At 39.4% G+C, this 21249-nt stretch overlaps 1 protein-coding gene across 3 annotated transcripts in view; it reads left to right on the top strand.

The window, feature by feature from the left end:
* The window catches only part of LOC103103224 (mucin-2-like), a 53683-nt gene extending 46333 nt beyond the window's left edge, over positions 1–7350 (top strand). For all 3 annotated transcript variants that reach the window (XM_016433541.2, XM_056793619.1, XM_056793620.1), the window contains 2 exons: positions 1489–1538; positions 2641–7350. In XM_016433541.2, the coding sequence (XP_016289027.2) occupies positions 1489–1538; positions 2641–6641 (4051 nt within the window). In that variant the 3' untranslated portion in view covers positions 6642–7350. The remainder of the gene's footprint in view (positions 1–1488; positions 1539–2640) is intronic.
* Positions 7351–21249: the final 13899 nt, after the last annotated feature.

Raw genomic sequence — 21249 nt, 5'->3', positions numbered from 1 at the left:
AAAGAGTTGGACATGAATGAAAATGACTGAACAACATAATGGTGTGTCCCAAAAACCTTTATGTAATTTTAAGCTTTAATAACATGTGTTTAATATCTAGTATATAATAGCTTATATGCATATTTTGTATAGTATACACACATACATATACCTATAAATATATATATATATATATATATATATACACATATACATCTTTATGTATATGGGTGTGTTTGTATACCTAGCTGTATTGGTCAGTTTCCTGTATTTGTGTCAATTCTTTGTAAAATTCTAGTTATCGGACTTTTACAAACAGTGATGTTACATTAAAATATTGTGCTTACTTTAGTTTTTTTCTCTTTTTCTGAAATAAAATTTACCAGTGTTAAGAGGCAACATGGGATAGAAAAGGAGGTAGAGAAAAGGAAAGGCCAGGAAAAGTCACTGGGTTCACTTCTTATTTTTATTTTTTTAATGAAGTTAATCCTAAAGTAAGACAAGAATTCATACATCAGTCATCAGTGACTGTAGAATGAGGCCAAGAGAAAGTGGGTTTAAAAAAGAAATGGCCCTGAGGCAACTAGGTGGCTCAGTGATTGAGAGCCAGGCCTAGAAAGGTCCTAGGTTCAAATTTGACTTCAGAACTTCCTAGCTGTGTGACCTTGGGCAAGTGACTTAACTCCAATTATCTAACCCTTACCTCTTTTTTGCTTTGGAACCAGTACTTAGAATCATTTTAAAGATTATAAGGTAATGGAGAAAGAGAGAAAGAAAGGAAGAAGAAAGAGGAAGGAAGGAAGGAAGGAAGGAAGGAAGGAAGGAAGGAAGGAAGGAAGGAAGGAAGGAAGGAAGGAAGGAAGGAAGGAAGGAAGGAAGGAAGGAAGGAAGGAAGGAAGGAAGGAAGGAAGGAAGGAAGGAAGGAAGGAAAGAAGGAAGGAAGGAAGGAAGGAAGGAAGGAAGGAAGGAAGGAAGGAAGGAAGGAAGGAAGGAAGGAAGGAAGGAAGGAAGGAAGGAAGGAAGGAAGGAAGGAAGGAAGGAAGGAAAAATTAATCCAGGCAAGATAGGGTCCATTTTCATGGCAGCCTGCTTTTTCACTACTTCTGTTAAACCGTGAAATCTGTAAATTCATGAACACAAGAAAATTGAAATTTTCTCATACTTGTTAAATGTCAGAAATGGTTACTTGCCATTATTTTGACTCTTGTAGCTAAATTCACTGATTAATAGAAACACATAAAGCACAGAATATATTATAATCAGAAAATAATTATATCCAAATGGCATAAAAGTGAATAAATCAGGACTCTCTCTAATTTTGTCTGTTAGCAAATCGTGGTTTTTAAAAAGAAATAAAATTTCTGAAGCATATATAGTATTTATTTTATGTGCCATATTCAAGGAAGGAAAGAATAAAATTAAGAAATACTGATTAAAAAAAAAAGAAGGGAGAAGGATGTTAGAGCCAGTTATTGCCACATATTTGTTAACAAATTATTTCCTTCCCAGGAAATCCTTTAGTAACCAAATGGGGAGAAGACCAAGGATATTTCCCAAAGGTGAGAACTTTGTTTTTCAGTGATGTCCAATGTACCCCCTATCCACTCAATACTCATACACATCACTCTTTTTGACCATTTTTTGGCATATTCATCCAACCCATCATGATTCTTTGGATGCTGGGAACCAGTGAGATGTAGTTAAGTGTAAAGAGTATTCAACTAAAAATCACAAGATCTGTTGTCTAGTCCTGCCATTGTTACCTTACTACTACTTACTACTGGCCTCAGCTACTATAAGAACTCTGAATTTTGGATTCCTATATTTTGGTCCTGGATGTCCATCTTTTTGCTAGCCTTTGGGTAAATCATTTATATCTTTGGGCCTCATTTATAAAATAAGAATTATATTCACATACTGCCTAAAAGAGTTGTTGTTAACAAGTCTTGAGTTCAAATCTGACCTTAGACACGTACTAGTCACGTGACACTGAGGAAGTCACTTCATTGCTGTTTGTCTCAGTTTACTCATCTGTAAAATGGGGAGAAAAATGAGGATAAGATGAGACAATACTTGTACAACACTTGTGCAACACTTTGCAAACCCTATAGCATCTATACAGATTTTTGCTATTATTTTGTATTATTATCACTTTATTAAAAGTTTAACAATAGCACTTATATAAATGCAATCTCCTTCATCAATTACACAGGATTAATGATATCTACTATGGATTTTGAAAGAAAAAGAACTAGATCCTCTAGCATGCCTTGCACCTCCCAGGATCCCTTCCCCTTTACTTCCTGGCCTGGGATTGGTCTATGAATAGACCAATCCCGCGCCAGGGAGGGATTTTTGATGAGGACTGGGAGCGAGGAGCTGGTCAGGAGCAAAGGTATTTTTTGTTTTCTCTTTATTAAAACACCCTTTTTATATATTTTTGGGGTCTCTTTTCCTTTTTTCCATCTCACACTACCTTACAAACCATGTGAGCTTCTGGATCTAACTGTCAAGTGCTAAGGAAATGTTAATTGTTATCAGCTTAGAAAATTCCAGTCATTTAGTCCATTACCTTTTCTTTTCTATGCTTCTACCCAAAATGTTACACATGTAAATAGTATTTGGCTACTCCCATTCACCCAGTGTCTTCTTCGTCAGCAGAATTGGTCCAGTTCCCTCAAAATAGCCTGTATCACAAGGCTTCTTCAGTGCTGTTACCATGTCCCCCACACCGGATTTCACCATTCTGGGAAAAAGAATACAAGTCAAGGGCTGAACTGATGTCACTCCTCAACAAACCTCATAGCCCTCAAGCACCACATTGTTCCTACCAGAGGAATACCCAAAAGCAGTCTCCACCTTGGCTCAAAAATCCAGCTTTCCATTCTAAGATGCCCCAACTTCATCCCAGAGCAATGGCAGTGCCATTGCCCCATCTTCATCATCTGGCTAAGCCATCCCCTCATCACAAACACCCTACAGTGACTCCAGTCTTGCCTCAATCTCGGAATGATATCCCAACCAGAAAAACAACTACAACTTTAACTCCTATTGAACAATGTCTCATACCTCCTTTGGGCTCCAAAAACCACCTTGAATCTTCTTTGGATTCTGAGCATCATTTGGAGACTCTTTCAGGCTCTGACCACCTTCCCAAGATTTTCCCAGTCTGTGACCATTCAGTTATTGAGGATCTAACACATCTCAACCAGAAGGATCCAACTCCACCTTTCCCTGACCACCAGACTAAGATTGCATTACGTGAAAGACCCAGATCCAGACCTAGTATAGCCAGTATAGTCTCTGACACCCAAACAGCAAACATTAAGCCTTTGTTAAGAACTCCCACACCACCGGCCAGGGTTTTTCCAAAACCTAAGCGCCGGATCAAGGCTGCCAATGCACTGTTAGGACTTTTCAACATAGACCCTGTACTTCAACCAATTGCAAAATCATTACCTTGTCCCATCTGGACCAGGACTCCAAATTTCAGAACATCAGTCATAGACTACTGGGTCAATTCCCAATCTCTGAAGGAAGCACAAACATCCAGGGACACATTATCCCTTTTACAATGCCTAAATCATCAACCTGGACCACTTGCTGCACCTACAACACATCTGAATCAGAGAAACCAGTCTACAACTATATGTAGATACAATCCTCACCTGCTATGTAGGCCAAGCCCTATTGCCCATGTCTCAGTTCAAACTGATTATGACAGCTGGGAAAATAGGCTGCTGAGAAAGTACCTCCTGGAATCATGTCCCTGTAGTCCTGTACTGGAATCTCTAACTACAACATCAGAGTCTACAGCTAGAACACCAGAACCTACAGCTACAACATCAGAGCCTACAACTACAATGCCAGAGTCTACAGATAGAACACCAGAGCCTACAGCTACAACATCAGAGCCTACAACTACAATGCCAGAGTCTACAGCTAGAACACCAGAGTCTACAACTAGAACACCAGAGCCTACAGCTACAACATCAGTGCCTACAACTACAATACCAGAGTCTACAGCTAGAAGATCAGTGCCTACATCTAAGACATCAAAGCCTACAGCTACACTCTCAGAGCCTACAGCTACAATACGAGAGCTCACAGCTACAACATCAGAGCCTGCCCTTCATGTTTCCATTAAAACTGACAAAGACTCAGAAGTTGTATCCCAAGAAACAGATGACCAGGACACATCTGAATCCAAATCTGGTCCAGAAACTGACTCAATACCAGAGCCTGCTGTCCATAGTTCCATTCAAACAGATCAGATCCCCTGGGAAGCAATATTCCCAGAAACAGACTTACAGGAAATATTTTCATCCAGTCCTGAACCAGAGACTGACACAACAAGAGAACCTACCATGCATGTCTCTGTCCAAACAGAGCTAACAGACTCCTGGGAAATAATATCCTCAGAGACAGATGAGGATGAAAGTCTAGCAGACCAGGATGACAGAATAGCTCTACTGGACTTAGACCCCCAGGATGCTACTCTATCTAGCCCTCAGCAGTGGGCCACACCTCCACCCACTCCTTATCCCTGGGCTGAGGATATGCCAAACAACAATGCCCTGGTCATGTTTCATCCAGAATTAAAACAACGGCAAGCAATTTCCCAGAAAATAGATCAGCTGGCTATAGTTTCACCCAGGCCAGACCTGGTCATTGAGGCTATATCGGAACCCATTGTCTATGAGTCAGTTCTAATAAAACAAGAGGCCTGGAAAACAACACCTCCAATCCTACCAGGAATATCTGATCACCAGGCAATAATAACAGAGGAAAATCATGAGATAACACCTCCTCTGGACTTAAATGGCCAAGATACAGTACTTGCTACCCCTGCCAAGGCAACCACACCTCTGCCCAGCCCTGATCAGCAGCAAAGTGAGAATATATACAATCATGATGCACAGGTTACACTTGATCAGAATTTAGAACAATGGGCAACACAATCAGAGGAAACTGATCTCAAGGAAAACTCAGAGACTGAGCATACTCCAGATGTCACTGATCCTATCTCAGATATGATTGAGGAAGAAACTTTTGAAATCATAGATATAATGCCATTGAGAATAGAGTTTGAGGAAACAAATGAAATAGTCAAGGATCACTGGGCAATATTTCTTCCCCTGGACAGCAATGATGAAGAAAATACTGTATCTGGACCTGACCACCCCTCGGCCACACTACTCATATCATCCTTCAGCTCTGACCAGAAGCAAGCATCTGAGACTACCTCAAGTGACCTTGCCCAAGACTTAGCTCAAATAGAACAAGAGTATGAAGAAATGTCACCATCAAGAATAGAACGAGAGACCACAATTCTAGCAGGCCAGGATGAAGGGGCAACGCCTCCAGTGGACTTAGACCCTCAAAACCCAGCTCCACTTGTCCTTGAACTCCAGATCACACCTCCACCCAGCCCTGACCAGCAACCTGAAGATATACTAGATTCCAGTGACCAAGTGTCACTTCAGCCAGAATCTGAACATTCTAACCCAATGTCACCAGAAACAGAGCTTCAAAAACCCATTGTAAAAGAAGAGTATAAAAGAGTAACACCACCAATGAGCTTAGATCACAAGGTGGAAATTATTGTATCTAGCCCTGATCACTGTCCAACTCCCCCATCCAGCCCTGAGAAACAGTCAGAACCTATTCTGCATCTCAGTATCCAGGCTACATCTCCAACTAATAGAAAGCACTCAGCAAAATTGTCTGAAGGTCAAGAGAAAATCACACCTCTTCCTAGCCCTAACCCCTCAGTCCCTCCTCCAGCTGTCTTAGAAAAACAGGCTAAAGCTGGAACAGATCCCATCAACCTGGCAAGTACAGCACCAGTGAGCTTGGATGATGATGAAACAATTCCTCTAAGTCCTGAGAAGACCACATCACCACCAAGTCCCAATCACCAGACTGAGCCTCCAACAGGCCATGACCACCAGCCTGAGACTAAGCTGAGCTATGACCACCAAGATGAGGTTGAATCTGGGTTTCAACATCAGTCCCAAATTGTGCAAAAGAGACAACCTGAATTACGTTTAAATTATATCAAACCATACACCATCTTGGGGGGAACTGTCTCTGACAAAACTGTTCATGCTATCATTAATTCCATCCCTCAGGAAAGAATAAAAAATGACATCTCTAAGCAGATTCTCCTACCTATGAGTCTTGATAGATACAGCCCATGTGAATACATGGTTTGTTTAATTTGCTCCTCCTGGATCCCAGATGGCTGTCCACATGAAGGGATGAAATATCCATGTGAAGCCCAGTTACTGGCTACACCAATATCTATGTCCATGTCAGAGGAGTTGATTAATGTGACATTTTCCCTCAAATGTCCCCAGGCAACAGCCTCTGCCCTTTTTTGCTCCTCAGACATCCCCCGTAGAAATTTGAAACAGTCATCAGAAGACGTAGAATCAAATCACTCAGAACCCATGGTCACTCTTCAATCAAGGCCAAAATGGCTTCACTTCATACTAAGCAAATCTCTCCCACAAGGGAAGAAAGACATCTCTAGAAGCCCAGAACCATCCATAGACAAGGTCTTTGAAGAAGGAAGAGAAGGGGAGATGGCCAGGATACAACGGACGACCTTTAGATCTCTACTGGAGAGATTTCAATGGAGGTTAAAGGGAAACTAAATGTCTATCTTTATCTTTGAAAGAAATTGAGAATTCCCCCTGTGTATTTTTAAAAATTGTGTCTAATTTTGAGTCTTAATTATTATTTTAGGTGTTACAAAGAGATTATAACCCTGTCTCTTCTTTTCAGTTCAAGAGGGGGACAATGATTATAGGGAGAATGAATTCTTCACTTCGTCTTCTTCTCATCCTATAGCCTATGGAGCCCCTTTGGTAAATATGGGAGAATGTGGACAGTACTCACAAAGAGTGGGCATGCATGGATGGATTCCAACCTGTGTTTTTGTTGGAATTATCCAAATCAATGAGATCACCTGTGTATTTGAGTTTTGAGCCAAACAGACTGTATAAAGAATTAATGGCTCCCCAAAGACCAAAAAAAAAAATCCATTCTTTGCTTTCCTCACATTTACAGAAATTTAGTAAATGTTTCTCTAGGTTAAAATATGACTATGAATAACCTACAAACCTCTTTATCCTAACTCAACTTCATCACCTAAATCCTACCTTCAAAAAATATATACATTACAAAATCACAGGATTTTAGAGTTGGGAAAAAAACCTCAGTAAGTTTCTAATCCAGTCTTTTCCACAGAATTCTCCACTATGATATACTCCAAAATTGACCTTTTTGAAGACTTCCAAGGAATGATAACCTATAACCTCATATGATGACTCATTCTGCTTTTGTAGAGTTGTAATAATTGCTTTTCCTTTACATTGAAACTTTTGTGGGAACACAGTGGCTAGAGTGCCAGACCTGGAGTTAGAGGCATCTAGGTTCAAATCTGGCCTGTCTCTTCCTAGCTGGGTGAACATGGGCAAGTTAATTGCCTCGCCTTTATTGCTCTTTTGCCTTAGAATGGCTATGGAGTCTAAAACAGAAGGTAAGGGTTTAAAAAAAATTTTTTTTTAAGACTTTGGCTTTGAAGTCCACTCTACGCCTGTTTCTGCCCTCTTAGGAACAATCAGAACAAGTCAAATCTCTCTTCAAATATTTGAAGAAAGCTTTTATAAATTATTCCTCCTATACCTGGGCCCTGTCTTCTCTTGTCCAGTCTAAACATTCTCAATTCCTTCAATCTTCACATGGAACAAACTTCAAGTTTCTTCATCATCCTGGTTATCTTCTTTGGGACATTTTCAAGGTTATCTATTTCCTTCCTAATGTAAGAGATAAAATTATAAGACTGGCTGTAAATTAATAATTTTATTAATCAAAAAAGTAGTAGGGGGGAAAGATGGAAAGGAGAGGATATATAGATTACTTTCCTTATTGCTCCATTTAGCTTGCTATTCTGTGGCTGCCATTAAGGCCCCCTAGGCATGCTTACAGGAAAGTCCAGCCATCAACAAATACAGAAGAGAGTGGAAATCCACTCTTGCCTCAACCAAGCTGTGGCTTTCTATTTTGCCTGGGCCATGGGGGAGGGGGGGAACAGCCCATAGGACAGTGCAGGGGAGTCACCAGGAGATGAGGTCACCTGTGTGACCCCAGGAAAAGGGAGGAGAGTAAATTTCCTTTGCCCACTAAATTGTGGTACCCAGAACTGAACCCTGTATGTTGCAAAATGTAGTTTGACCAGAGTAGAGTCCAACAGGATAAATAAATCGTTTTTCATGTTTCTCTGAATTCAGTACAAGATAATATTTCATTTTTTGTCTATCTTATCATACTTTTGGGTCATCTAGGTGGTGCAGTGGATGGAGTAGTGGGCCTAGAGTCAGGAAGACCTGAGTTCAAATATGACCTCAGATACTATCTGTGTGAACCTTGAGAAGTTACTTCACCCCATTTGCCTCAGTTTCCTCATCTGTAAAATGAGCAGGAAAAAGGAAATAGCAAATCCCTCTAGTATCTTTGCCAAGAAAACCCCATTTGGGATCATAAAGAGTCAGGCATGACTGAAATTACTGAACAAAAAATTGTATTGTTAACCCATGTTGAGTTTGTAGTCCCCTAAAATCCCATAGATCTTTATTTTTTGACAAACTGTTCTCTTATCATGCCTTTCCCATTCTATGTTGTTAAAGTGGAATTCTTGAACCTAAGAATAAGGCTTTATTCATATTTGTCGCTATTAAATTTCATCTTACTAGATTTTGCACCATGTTATAGCTTGTCAAGTTCTTTTTGGACCTGAAATATCATCCAGTATTTCAGTCATCTTTCTCAGCTTCAAATATCTAGAAGTTTGGTACCAATGCCACCTATACCTTTGTACAAGCCACTGTCAGAAATAGTGACCAACACAACGCCAAGCATAGGTCCCTGGAACACTAAACTGGACCAAGTTCAATTGAATTCATTATGTGCTAGCTCCCTGCCAGGAGCTAGAGATACAAAGAAGAAAAAAAGACAGTCCCTGCCCTTAAGGAGCTTACAATTTAATGAGGAAAGACTATCTATCTATCTATCTATCTATCTATCTATCTATCTATCTATCTATCTATCTATCTATTTATCTATACATATATATATACATATAAAATGAATTTGAAAGGGTAGAAGGAACCAGAAGATGCTGCTGTAAAGTATGTCAAATTGACTTTCAACATTTGCAATCAACCATGCAGCATCTGAATCCATCTATCTGTATTATACTTGAGCCCATATCTCTCTATTGTTAATATAAGTGTCTGGAATTTTATCAAGAATTTTTCTAGAATCAAAGTAATATGCTTATAGTTTCATATTTTCTATGTATCAGTTCTTCAAAAGGTCTATCATTTTATCGGTATGAATAATTCTTCAACCTTCTAATAAGATGAAAGAGAAATTCACCCTGGTGCTAACCTTCTGGTGGTGAGTCTATCCAATTACAGGTCAGTCAATAAACATTTATTAACCATAGGCTATGTGCCAAGGACTGTGCTAGGCACTGGGGATACCAATACAAAGAAACAATCTCTACTCATAAGGAACTTAAATTCTAATGAAGAAGATAACCACATAAACATGTATAAAAATCATAACCATAAAATCAATCAATACAAATACCAAGTTTTTAATAAAATATATTTTGGGGGATAGCTAGTTAGCACAGTGAAGAGAATAGCAGGCCTGAAGTCAAGAGAACCTGTGGTCAAATGTGGCCCCAGACATTTCCTGTGTGACCCTGAGCAAGTCACTTAACCCCCATTGCCTAGCCCCAACCTCTCTTCTGCCTAGGAACCAATGCCCAATATTGAATCTAAGATGGAAGGTAAGAGTTAAAAACAATTTTTTTTATCCTAAGAGTAAAAAAGGAGCCCCTGGAGTTTACTGAGAAGGGTACTGACGTGGTCAAGTCTGGGCTTAAAGAAAATCACCTTGGCACTACCCATAGCACTTAGCACAGTGTCAGACACATGGTAGACACCTAATGAATGTTTAATCACTGATTGCTTGACTCAAATCGGGAGAAATTCAATCCAGGAAGACAAATTAGGAGGCTGCTGCAACAATTCAGTTGATATTTGATGAGTGTTTTATCTAAGATAGAAGCTGCATGAACAGAGAGAAGGGGGATATACAAGAGATGTCATAGAGGTAGAAATGACAAAAAGTGTCCATTATGAAGTGAGAGAAAACGAGGAGCTAAGCATCTTTTTGGCACAAATGTGGAGATTTGGGAGGGTTTTAGAGAAAAGATAATGAGCTCAAGTCTCCAATATGTTGAGGGTAAGATCTTTCTTGGACATTTAAAGTGTCCAATAGATGACTTATGATTCAGGACTGAATTCCAAGGAAAAGGTGCATTTGTGTGTGTGTCTGCTTAGAGATGATAATTACATCTCAGGTTGCTGATGATGAGGTTACCAAATGAGAGAAGAGGAGAAAATCTGGTATAGGAGCTTGGAGAATGCCTATAGTTAAAGGGTTTGCTATAAATGATGAACCAGGGAGAGATTAAGAAAGATCAGACAAATAGGAGAACCAACCCAACACTCCAAAAAGACAGGAGTAGGTGGAACAGATGGTTAATGGTGTCAAATGTAGTAGTCAGTTCAGGAAGGATGAGTACTGATAAAAGATGATCAGAGTTGGCAATCAAGAGGTCATAATTTTTAAGATAATTGCAAGCTGCATGTTGAGGTCTCACGTTAAAGGGGTGAGGAATGAGTGAGAGAAGAAAAATTGAAGACAGCAAATATATATGACTTTTTCTAGGAGTTTGGCTGAGGAAGGGAAGAAAACTATGAGTATCTTAAGGATGAAGGATTTAGTGAAGGTTGGGCAGGTAGTTTTGGGGATGGGAAAGATTTGGGCATATCTGAGGATATAGGTAAAAGAATAACTAGAGAAAAGTGAATATTTAAGAGAGAGGGGAGAAGATTGGAAGGGATGGGATTAAGGGTGAATGGAGACCAGTTGGCAAAAAAAAAAAAGGTCTACTTTATATCTTGGAAGCTAAGGAAATAAGGAGGCAAGAGTTGGAGTGGGGGATGGGGATGATGTCAAAAGAATCTGAAAGAGTGGAAGAAAAGGGAGCTCATAGTGAATTGACTCCATTTAAAAAAAAATAAAGTAATCAAAGATTTCTGGTATAGCACACTTCCATTTTTTGATATTTGAAGTATTTCCAATTTGGGAGAACTTGCCAGACCTGGCATAGATGTCATAAATATTCTTATATTTACCTTGTGATGCAGCCTCAGTGGAGGCATTGACTTATAGAAGGAAAAAATTGTAATAGGATTCTTATAACTAGGTATGTGTGTGTTTTATAGATGAGGCATATTCCTGGTTAAAGCTCCCTAAGAGCATCAGCTATCTTTCATTCTGTTACATATACCTCCCACCTATTTTTGCCCTAAAATCCTTGCCTTCTATCTTAGTATTAGTTTTAATTGGTGAATTCTAATTGAAGAACCTCAAAGGCTAGGCAATTGACAGGGTCAAACAGCTAGGAAGTATACGAGGTCAAATTTGAACCCAGGTCCTCCCAAGTCCAGGCCTTGCTCTCTACCTATGAGCCACACAGGTGCCCCTCTGCTTTCCATCTATTTGTGAAGAAAGGTCCTTGAGGGCAAGGACTGTCTCCCACTTTTCTATTCGTATCTCTAGTGAATAACATACTGTCTAATACACAGGAGTTAATTCATTGGCTTATTGATTGTTTATGGAATTTAGAGTCCATCTATCCCTTGGGAACATCTAATGTTACTTGTACATATTATTTTACTGAACAAGCTAAAATAGGGAAATATATGCCAGTTAAATTGTACCTAAAATCCAAAAATTTGATCTAATTATTGACTAGGTAGGGTGGATGCTAATGCCCTTTCAAGGATTTCTGACAAGCAGAATTACCTTTCTAGAAGAAAACTAGCCAGAGAACTTGAAGGGACATCTTGACCCCACACCACAAAGGAACAATTGATTTACCACCTATGTGTTTGTTTAACAAAACAGCTGATATAATTTTCATAAGACTTTATGGGGTCAGTATAGACTAAGAAGTAAGCAAAATTAAAATGAAAACCAAATCCCATTCTTATGCAATTAATTATAGAAGTAACAAAGTTGGAGGGGGAATACAGGGAAGGTGAAGCAAAGCAAAATTCAGAGAACAAATATTCTTAATTCAATTATATTTTAAGAAACAAATATCCATCAGGCCTAGAGATAGGAGGTCCCAGGTTCAAATCTGGCTCAGACACTTCCCAGCTGTATGACCCTGGGCAAGTCACTTAACACCCATTGCCTAGCCCTTGACATTCTTCTGCCTTGGAGCCAATACACTGCCTTGGAGCCTTGACTCCAAGACAGAAGGTAAGGGTTTAAAAAAAAAAGAAAGAAACAATTATCCAACTGGTACTGTTGAAACCAGCACAAACATGGAGTGAAGCAGGGTGCTGAAGAGGAATAGCGCAGCACACAGGCATATGAAAAGAGAGGGTTGTCTGAAGGTAAAAGGGGCTGCTGCCTAGCCTAAGCAGCAGTGCGTATTTATTAGGGAATCAGTGCATACAGATACGTGATAGGCATGAGGGAGCAATACAGATGGCTCTTTCAAAGGAATTCCATAGACTTGGAGAGAGCAACAGGCACCTGGATTATGCAAGGGCTTGCCAAGTCTTTCTTACAGGTAAAAAATCAGGAATGCATACATGGAACATCAACTCATGAAGTCTCCTGGAGCTGTCATAACAAGACAGTGCTTTGGCAAAAACGTTTTGTTTTTCCTGGATTAGTGCTTTTGCAGTGACAGCTTTAGGTTATTCATGTGTCAGTTTCCATTGTGCCACTCACAGTTACCACATTATAATAATTCTAACCAAAAACTTCTTTCTGAATAAATAATACAGGATCATTTACATAAATATAACATATATATTTAAAGTCAATATCTCTCTAAAAATAATAGCCTGCTATGAAAATATGAAGCACTAGTTACAATGCCTCTATTAGAGGAAAATAGTTACTTAGTTAAAAGAAAAGATCACGGGAAAAGCTGGGTGGCTCAGTGGATTGAGAGCCAGGCCTAGAGACAGGAGATTCTAGGTTCAAATCTGACCTCAGACACTTTCCAACTGTGTGACCCTGGGCAAGTCACTTGACCCCCATTGCCTAGTCCTTACTGCTCTTCTGCCTTGGAATCAATACATAGTATTGATTCCAAGACAGAAGATACGGGTTTAAAAAGAAAAAAAAGAAAAGATCAAAAGAAAGGAGCAGAACCAGGAGAACATTGTACACAGAGACTAATACACTATGGTACAATCAAATGTAATGGACTTCTCCATTAGTGGCGATGCAATGATCCTGAATCAAGGACACATGTAATGCCCAGTGGAATTGCGCATTGGCTACTGGAAGGGGTGGGGGGAGGGGAAGGAGGGAAAGAATATGATTCTTGTAAACAAGGAATAATGTTCTAAATTGACTAAATAAAATTAAAAAAAAAATTTTAAATAAGCAGTCATACGGACCTTCTTGTCTCTGGGTCCTTCAAATACCCTGACTGCCACTTCTCACCCAAAAACCTGGAGTTACTCCTCTGCCCAGAGGAGAGTATTACTACTTTGGATCTAGTTATTTGGATCCCTAGGATCCTGAAGTAACCCTCCCTTTTAGGGAGAGGTATGGTTTTCCCCAAATCTTCAGCCCCCTTTCTTAGAGTCAGGCTAGGCAGACCTGATCTAAGTAGTTACACTTTATTTAAGATCACTCAGGGAAGGGAGAGACAAAGGATTTAGGTGAGGAAAGTGGGTAGCAGGAATCCCTATCGACTGGCAGACTTACCCCTCCCCCAAATCTCAGTGGTCCAGGCTTTTGGCCTTGACTCCTTTTCAGGTCAGCTGCTGATTTGGTCCCTACTCCTGAGCTAATCTAATTAGAGTAATGGAGTTCAAGACAAGTTGGGGAGAGAGAAGTGGAGAACAATCTTTGGAGGGAAGAATTTTTAGTAGACAGCTTTCTTCAAAGTCCCGGTCTATGATGTTTCAAGTTGAGTAAGAGATTTCAGGGGTTCACTGGAAAACAATTGATATGCAGAGAGTCTCCCAGCCTCAGAGGTCATCTTCTCAGGCTCTCAGCTGGAAGAGTCTAGTGAGCTGGCAGTTTTGAGTTCTCTCAGCATCTGTTCTCTCCCTGGAATCTTGAGGTTTTTTTTTTTCCCTTTGCCCTCCCCTCGTACTTTCTTTTGGCAGCTGATTCCTGCCAAAGATTTTCTCTCTTACAGATTTCCCCTTTTTATCTTGTGCAGAATTGTCACCCTGAAAATGCACTGTTAGCCAAGTTACTTACCATTGTTTCTTTAGTACTATATTCCTATCTATCTATATTCTATATCCCCCCAAAATAAGAAATCTGCATTTCCTTGAATATATCTACCCTTCTCTTACTTCAGCTACCTAAGACTATGCTAAGAAGAGGTTTTGGGAAAATATTCAGGATAGGTGTTTTTGTTACAAGGCGTTGATAAGATTGACTAATGTATGTTTGGAATGACGATGTCCCAGAATAATATGTAACAATATGTAAGTTTTTTTTCCTCTTTGTTCTTCCCCCGTACTTTCTCTTGGCAGTTAATTCCTGCTAAAGATTTTCTCTCTTACAGTATTCTTGGTGGTGGTTCTTCTTCTTCTGTGTTCCTATTGCTCCTCTTTTTGCTTCTGGTTCTATTATTTGGTTCTGGTTCTATTCTCTCTTAAGTCTGGAAATGATTGTGAAGCCTTTTTAACTTTTCAGGCTCAAGAGGCACAAAGGATGCATGTGAAGATGATGGAAATATTGGTGGTTTAGGGTAGGGAGATCCATTTGAAGCATCAATGTTTCAGGAAATTTAAAAGAATATGTCAATGTCTGGGAGCATTTGAAGACAAACTTCATAGCTATCTGCCTCTTAGAACTGGACACAGTGATTGATATGGCTAGAAATTGTGCCCTACTATTGTATTTAATTATCCCATTAATGTGAGGATAGCCATTTGGAATCCAGGTGGCACAGGCTAAACAGACCATATATTCACATGAGATCTTTTCCAGATGGCAAGTGAAAATTCCTTTATTCTCTGTAGGAGAATCTATTTGCAGATGTCATTTTTAATTGTCTGTTGAGGGATGGAATCAATGATAGCATGAACAGTCATAGAAGGAATGGTCCCACTCCCTTCAATGATGTATAATTTGCTATAATTTAAATGCCAAGTAAATCGCCTGTTCTGATCAGAAGTGGTGTGGTATGGGAGTTTAGATTCAACTTCTTCTTGTGAGTCTGAATTCAGTCCAGTCTTGGGCTCATAATCAATATCTGCTAGAAATTTAGTCTTATGCCTAGTACCTGATAGAGGTCTAGATGTGGTCCTACATTTGGGTATTGGTGGGTTGGTTTCATGATCATTTATTGGATTGAAGGGAACTATTTCCAGAGAGGTAGTGGTGGAGTTTGAATTAGTCTTGGATTGCTATTTGGGCCTGGATAGAGGCTTAGGACTGGTTACAAGTGTAACTTGATAGCATAGTCTCATTGACATTTTCATTGAGTGGGGTAGGCCTGATGGAGATCTTGTATGAGTTTGGGGTTTTGGAGCAATTTCTGACTAGAGGTTAGGGTTGGATGGAGATATTATCCCACCTATTGGGGCCAGGGAAACTTATGATCTCAGGGTCATTCTCTACTTTAGGTCCTGACCATCTGGTCTCAAAGTCTGCTGGTTTGCTTCTAGTGGTGTAGTTTCCCAGTGGTCCTTTTCTATGACTCAGTGATCAGGGATAGGTAGAACTGTGGCCCTGGAATTAGGGCCAGATGGAGTTGTATCCCTCATTCTAGCTGCAGTGGAAGTATTCCCTTAGGGATGTGACCAATTAAAGATGTTATCTTGTAGTTTAATGTTGGTGACATTATTTCCCATTGATCTTATGCTTGTTGGAGTGTGACCTAAGCAATCCAGGTTAGTATCTCCTTAAATATATCCAATTGTTCTTGAGAGATAGGTGGATGTATAGTATTTGAGACCTGATTGATAACCTTATAGAATCTAATAACATAACTCTGAGTATTATGCCCAAAGGAAGTTTTGCCTCCTGATTCTGGTCTGTGGGATCTGTTATCTAGTAGTCTAGTTCTGATGATATTATTTCCCAGGATTTCAGTTTTTGTTGGAGTAAGACTGTATTATTGGTGTCTGGTACATCCCGGGCCTGAGAGCAATAACTAGATGCAGGCATGTCCTGGTCATCTGAACTGGAGGAATATAGGTCCTAAAGACCTAAGTCCATTGGGAATGTTCTCCAATGATCCTGACTTACAGAAGTTTTCACATAGTTGCCTCACTTTGGTAATGTTATTTCCCAGAATTCCAGATTTTGTTGGAGTGGGACTGGATCATAGGAATATGATGTATCCTGAACCTGGTAGTCATAGCTGGATGGAGGTGAGTCTGGGTTATGTGACAAGGAAATCACTTTTAAAAGACTGATATATATTAATTTAAGGTCGCCAAGGAATTCAGCTATGTAATTCCTTAATGAAAACTCAAGTCAGCCATCAACCTTTTATGGAGTTTTAATTACAAACAGGAGGAAGAAAGGAATTAGAGATAGAGAGATAGAGGGAGAAAGAAAGGGGAGAGAAGGGAATAGGGCTTAAATACCCCTTCTGTTTAGGCTGGGCCAAAAGGCCCAAGCCCTTAGATAGCTGGGGCAATGAAAGGAGATCAGTCCCTATTACTCACATGACCAAAAATGGAGAAACAGTCTCCGGGGCCCCCACCTTCAGCTTCCTTCAGTGCAAGCTTCTCAGAGCACACCGCAACCACTCCGACAAACTCCTCAACCCCCTCGAGTCTCCAGACCCCCCTATCCTTAAGGAAACCATCCAAGTTCCCTCCCCTCAGTCCTCACATCTACCAATCACCTGTCCATCATTTTCCCTGTGCCAATGGAGGCTCTAGCTTAACCCAGGACCGCCCAGAGGTCTCTGGCTTTGCACATGTCTGTTGAAGGTCATATTTTCAAATAATTAAATCTTTGATCCTTTGCTACAGCCCTTCCTAAATCCTGTTAACCTGAGTAAGGTAGAGATTAGAATAATTAAATTTTGATCTATGCTGCAGCCCTTACTCAATCCTGTTAGGACTGAATAGGGTGGAGATTGATTCCAAGTATCCATTGTATCAATTCTAAAATCAATCATGACTCAAAGAAATTCCTGTTCTATGCTTAAGCATAGGTCAAAGTCCTTTCCATTGTTCAGCAAAAGGTTTCTGTCCTAAAGTAATCTTAAGAAGGGAGGAGAAGGAACCTCCCATGCCAATGGGGTTCACATTCCAATAGTCAAGACCCACTATCAATAGGAAATTTTTCAAGTATGAAATTTCCCAATGGTGAAATTTCCAACATTTATAAGTCTAAGAAATTTTGAGGTTTACAGTTATTAAGGTCAAAGAGTGTGAGGTATCTCTCTGGTGGACTTGTTTCCCAGTAATTCTCAATAATTGGATATATGCTCTGGGTGATTTTGCCTGATGTATCCTGGGCCTGGTAGTCAAGATTGAGTATAGATATGACCTGGTGGTCAGGGCCACTGGTAGAATCATATAGTGGTACTGAAAAAAAAAAGAATGTTGATAAGATGAAACCTAAGGTGGATTGATGGTTATATCCACCTAGGTAACTTCTCTGGGCCAGTAAGCGCAGACCCTGAAGACTATCTTTAGAAAACACAATATTTATGTTTATTGGTAGACTGAGGATAGAACACTGTCATTCAAGACAAGGTGATCCTGATACTAAAGGAACTAATACTCAAACCCACCAAATCTACCTTTCTCTCATAAGAAATTTTTCTGGTCTTCCGGCTGCCTACTAACTCTCTACTTTCTGGCTAATTACCCTAAAAGCTAATTAGCTACCTAGCTTCTATCCTCAGACTGTTGTTTAATTACCCTCAAATTTATCTCCAAAAAGCTATTGAGAAGGGACTCAAAATGGGCTGAGTTCCCCCCCACAAAACTGGGCTTGGCTCTTGAGGTAAAACCTCAAATCCCCAAATAATAGAATATTTAGAGTACCTTAGCCAAGTTGTTAGAACACAGCAGGGAAAGCCAGATCACCTTCAAGATGTTCTCCAGTGCACAGGAACCTAAAACTTCTAAAACTGGATAGGTCCAGCTAGCCAACAAGAGCTGTTGCTTCCCTTGTAACCGCGAAAACGTGGGTTTCAAGATTGTGAATTGCCAAAACTGTAAAGATAATTTTTAGTGTCTCGATTTAAATCAAAAATAAGTGGTCGCCATGGGAAAAATTCTCCAAATATGAAAATACCCAAATGGCCTAGTCCTGAGCTTTAAGAGAGACTAGTCAGTCTTTAATCACTCACCACAAGATTTGTCCCAAGCAAGCTCTAGTGTTCAGAGAGACCCTCCAATTCAGCTTCTAAACTAAACTACCCTCAATTTTGAACTCCCCTTCCTTTTAAAGAAATTTTCTCTTGTGTTACCTCCCCTAAATTTTCACATCTACCAATCACAGTAGACATTTTTTCCCAGGACTGCCCATTCTTAGTTCTCACCACTCTGGGTAGACTAAAAACTTCACACCTCTTTTGTTAAGCTTGTCTTTTGTGAGTTGCTTGACCTTTCAGTGATTAATTTAGCCTTTATAGATACTTAGCATCCTTTTGTATTAGATCTAAAAATAGACCACCTAGCTTAAGGTTCTAGCTTCACTGTAAGTATGAGTTAGGAACTTTTCATTGTTCAACCAGGAGTTTACAACTTTATCTTCCCCTAAGGCACTGTCTGAGCAGGGTGGAGTAATTTTAAAGTTCTCAATACATTCCTGATCAAGGACCTGCATTGTAGGAAATGGGGAATAGCTTAATCAAATCTTCTGAAGTAGAGTCTAAGCAATTTTAAAATTCACACCCTTCCAGCTTAGGAACAGGAAGTGACAGTTTTTTTTTCTCACTCAAGCCCCTTCCTCTCCAGCCTCCTGCATTCCAGAATCCTTTCCAGGGTCTGTATCTAAATTTGCCTCAGTCCTTTTGGACATAATTTGCACTTACTCTTATCCCCTATAACCCTATTCCTACAGTGTACTATGCCAAATGGAAGAAGGGCTGGCTGGTTATCCTGTCTTAGGAGTTATTTCCTGTGATCTTGTCTAATTGGTCCTATTTCCAAGCAATCTGCTTCTTCTTGAAATTTGACTGGGACTTTGAAATTTAACATATCATCAGCCTGGTGGTCACTGGTAGCTGGAAGTATGATTTAGTTTTGGGAACATAGTACAGTTGTATCCTGGAGGTCTGATATTGCATCTTGGTATTCCATGCTGACTTGGGGATTTGCCCAGTGAATATGACTATTTAGCAGTATTTCTGTAGTAACTATGGCCCAATGGAACAGGCAGAAAAATTGTATTGTATTAGTTGTTGCCCTGAACCAGCTTGAGGATATCAGAGAAATTTGAATCTGGTTGCCAGAGTTCCTTGGTTCAGTCCCAGATTCAGGACATGTTCCAAGTCCATCTTCAATTATTCTGTGAACTATAATCCAGCCTAGTGGTGGGGAAAAGATGAAGATAAAGACTGCTGGTTGGAAGGTATCAGAGACTCAGACACTGAATGGTCATGTCTTGGGAAAATATTGGAGAGGTGGTCAGGACCTAAAGCCATCTAAGCTTGGTAGGAGTTTGAACTTAAGAGTACTCAGGCTGGTATTTGTGGTGGAGTAAACAAATATGGCATTGGCTGTTTTCAAGGCCACAGAAGTTGTCCTACCCATGGTGTCAAATGGTTTTTTTTTAAGTTTTTTTTTTTTATGTAAGGTGTCTTCTGTTATGGGGAATTTAGGAAAGGGGAAAGGTTTATACATAGGAGAAAATCACAATTTAATAAAACGAGTTTATTAACAAAGAAAGGAATGATGGGGAAGGAAAAGGGGAAAGGTTTGCATCTGACTATTTGCTCCAAGGTATTTAACCCACTATAGTTAATTTCCTAAGTTAACCTGTCTAACTCAATGAAAGATTACAAAGGAAAACTCCAACAAGGAACCCAGAATCTCACACACAGAGTCCTTGGTAGGTCAGGTAGCAGGAATCCAGCTGTTGAGTCCTCACATGTTCCAGGAAAGAGAGGAAGGCTCCTCCAAAATCACTCTGTCCCCCAGAATGTATGGGGAATCTTCCTCTCAACCTTGTTGATTTTATTCAAAGGTAGTCAGCTTACAATATGAGTTTGTCCAGGAAGAGTCCAAATTCACACTCTTCAGGCTTGACTTTCAGCTCCAGACAGACAGTTGCAAACTATCCCTTCAGTAGCTTAGAAATTTGACCCAGTCAGCTCTTGGAGAATTCTGAGGCTTGAGGGCTGTCAATAAATTCTTTGAAGTTTCTTTGCACTTTTTAACTTCCCTCACTACAGTCCTCCCTTTGCATAAAGCCTAAATTGTGTTGAAAACACTATTTTGGCATTTGTGCACTAACTTACATACATATTACTTAAACTAAAATATCTACCCAAAATAATAACCAATCTACACTCAACTACCTTGACCTGTCTAATACTATCCTATTCTAGGGACTTAATCAAGGAAAGGAAAAGGGGGAATTAAATAATGAAAAATTACAAATTTCAAAATACAGATCAAACATATACAAAAATACAACAAGCAAATAACATGAAAAGGAAAAAAATAAATAAATACAACATTCATGCAAAACATTAAATTCATAAATACTACTCTTATCAAATAATATAGAATTTTCTACTACTATTGTAATGTATTAACATCAAACTTAGAGAAAATTTTTTTGGAAATTACAATAAACACAACATTGGATAAGTTTTACACAGAAAATTAAAACAAAACATCAAACTCACTTATGCAAAATTCATATAACAATAGATAAAATTAAACATAAGTGATCTCTTTACATAAATTTTACATATATACAATACATACAATATACACATGTAAGCTATACATGTAATTATACACACACATGCTTCATATTTATGCATTACATATGCTACATGTATGCATATGCATACACTATGATTAATTTTACAATCCTGATACACACCATTTACATATAATTACATGTGTGTTTATAATTTGGTGTGATATGTGATGTTATATGTCTTTTGTGCTATGTAATGTATATTGTTGT

The sequence above is a fragment of the Monodelphis domestica genome, chromosome 4 (assembly GCF_027887165.1).
Source record: "Monodelphis domestica isolate mMonDom1 chromosome 4, mMonDom1.pri, whole genome shotgun sequence".
In the NCBI taxonomy this organism is placed as follows: Eukaryota; Metazoa; Chordata; class Mammalia; order Didelphimorphia; family Didelphidae; genus Monodelphis; species Monodelphis domestica.
This window is presented reverse-complemented; position numbering and strand designations above follow the sequence as displayed.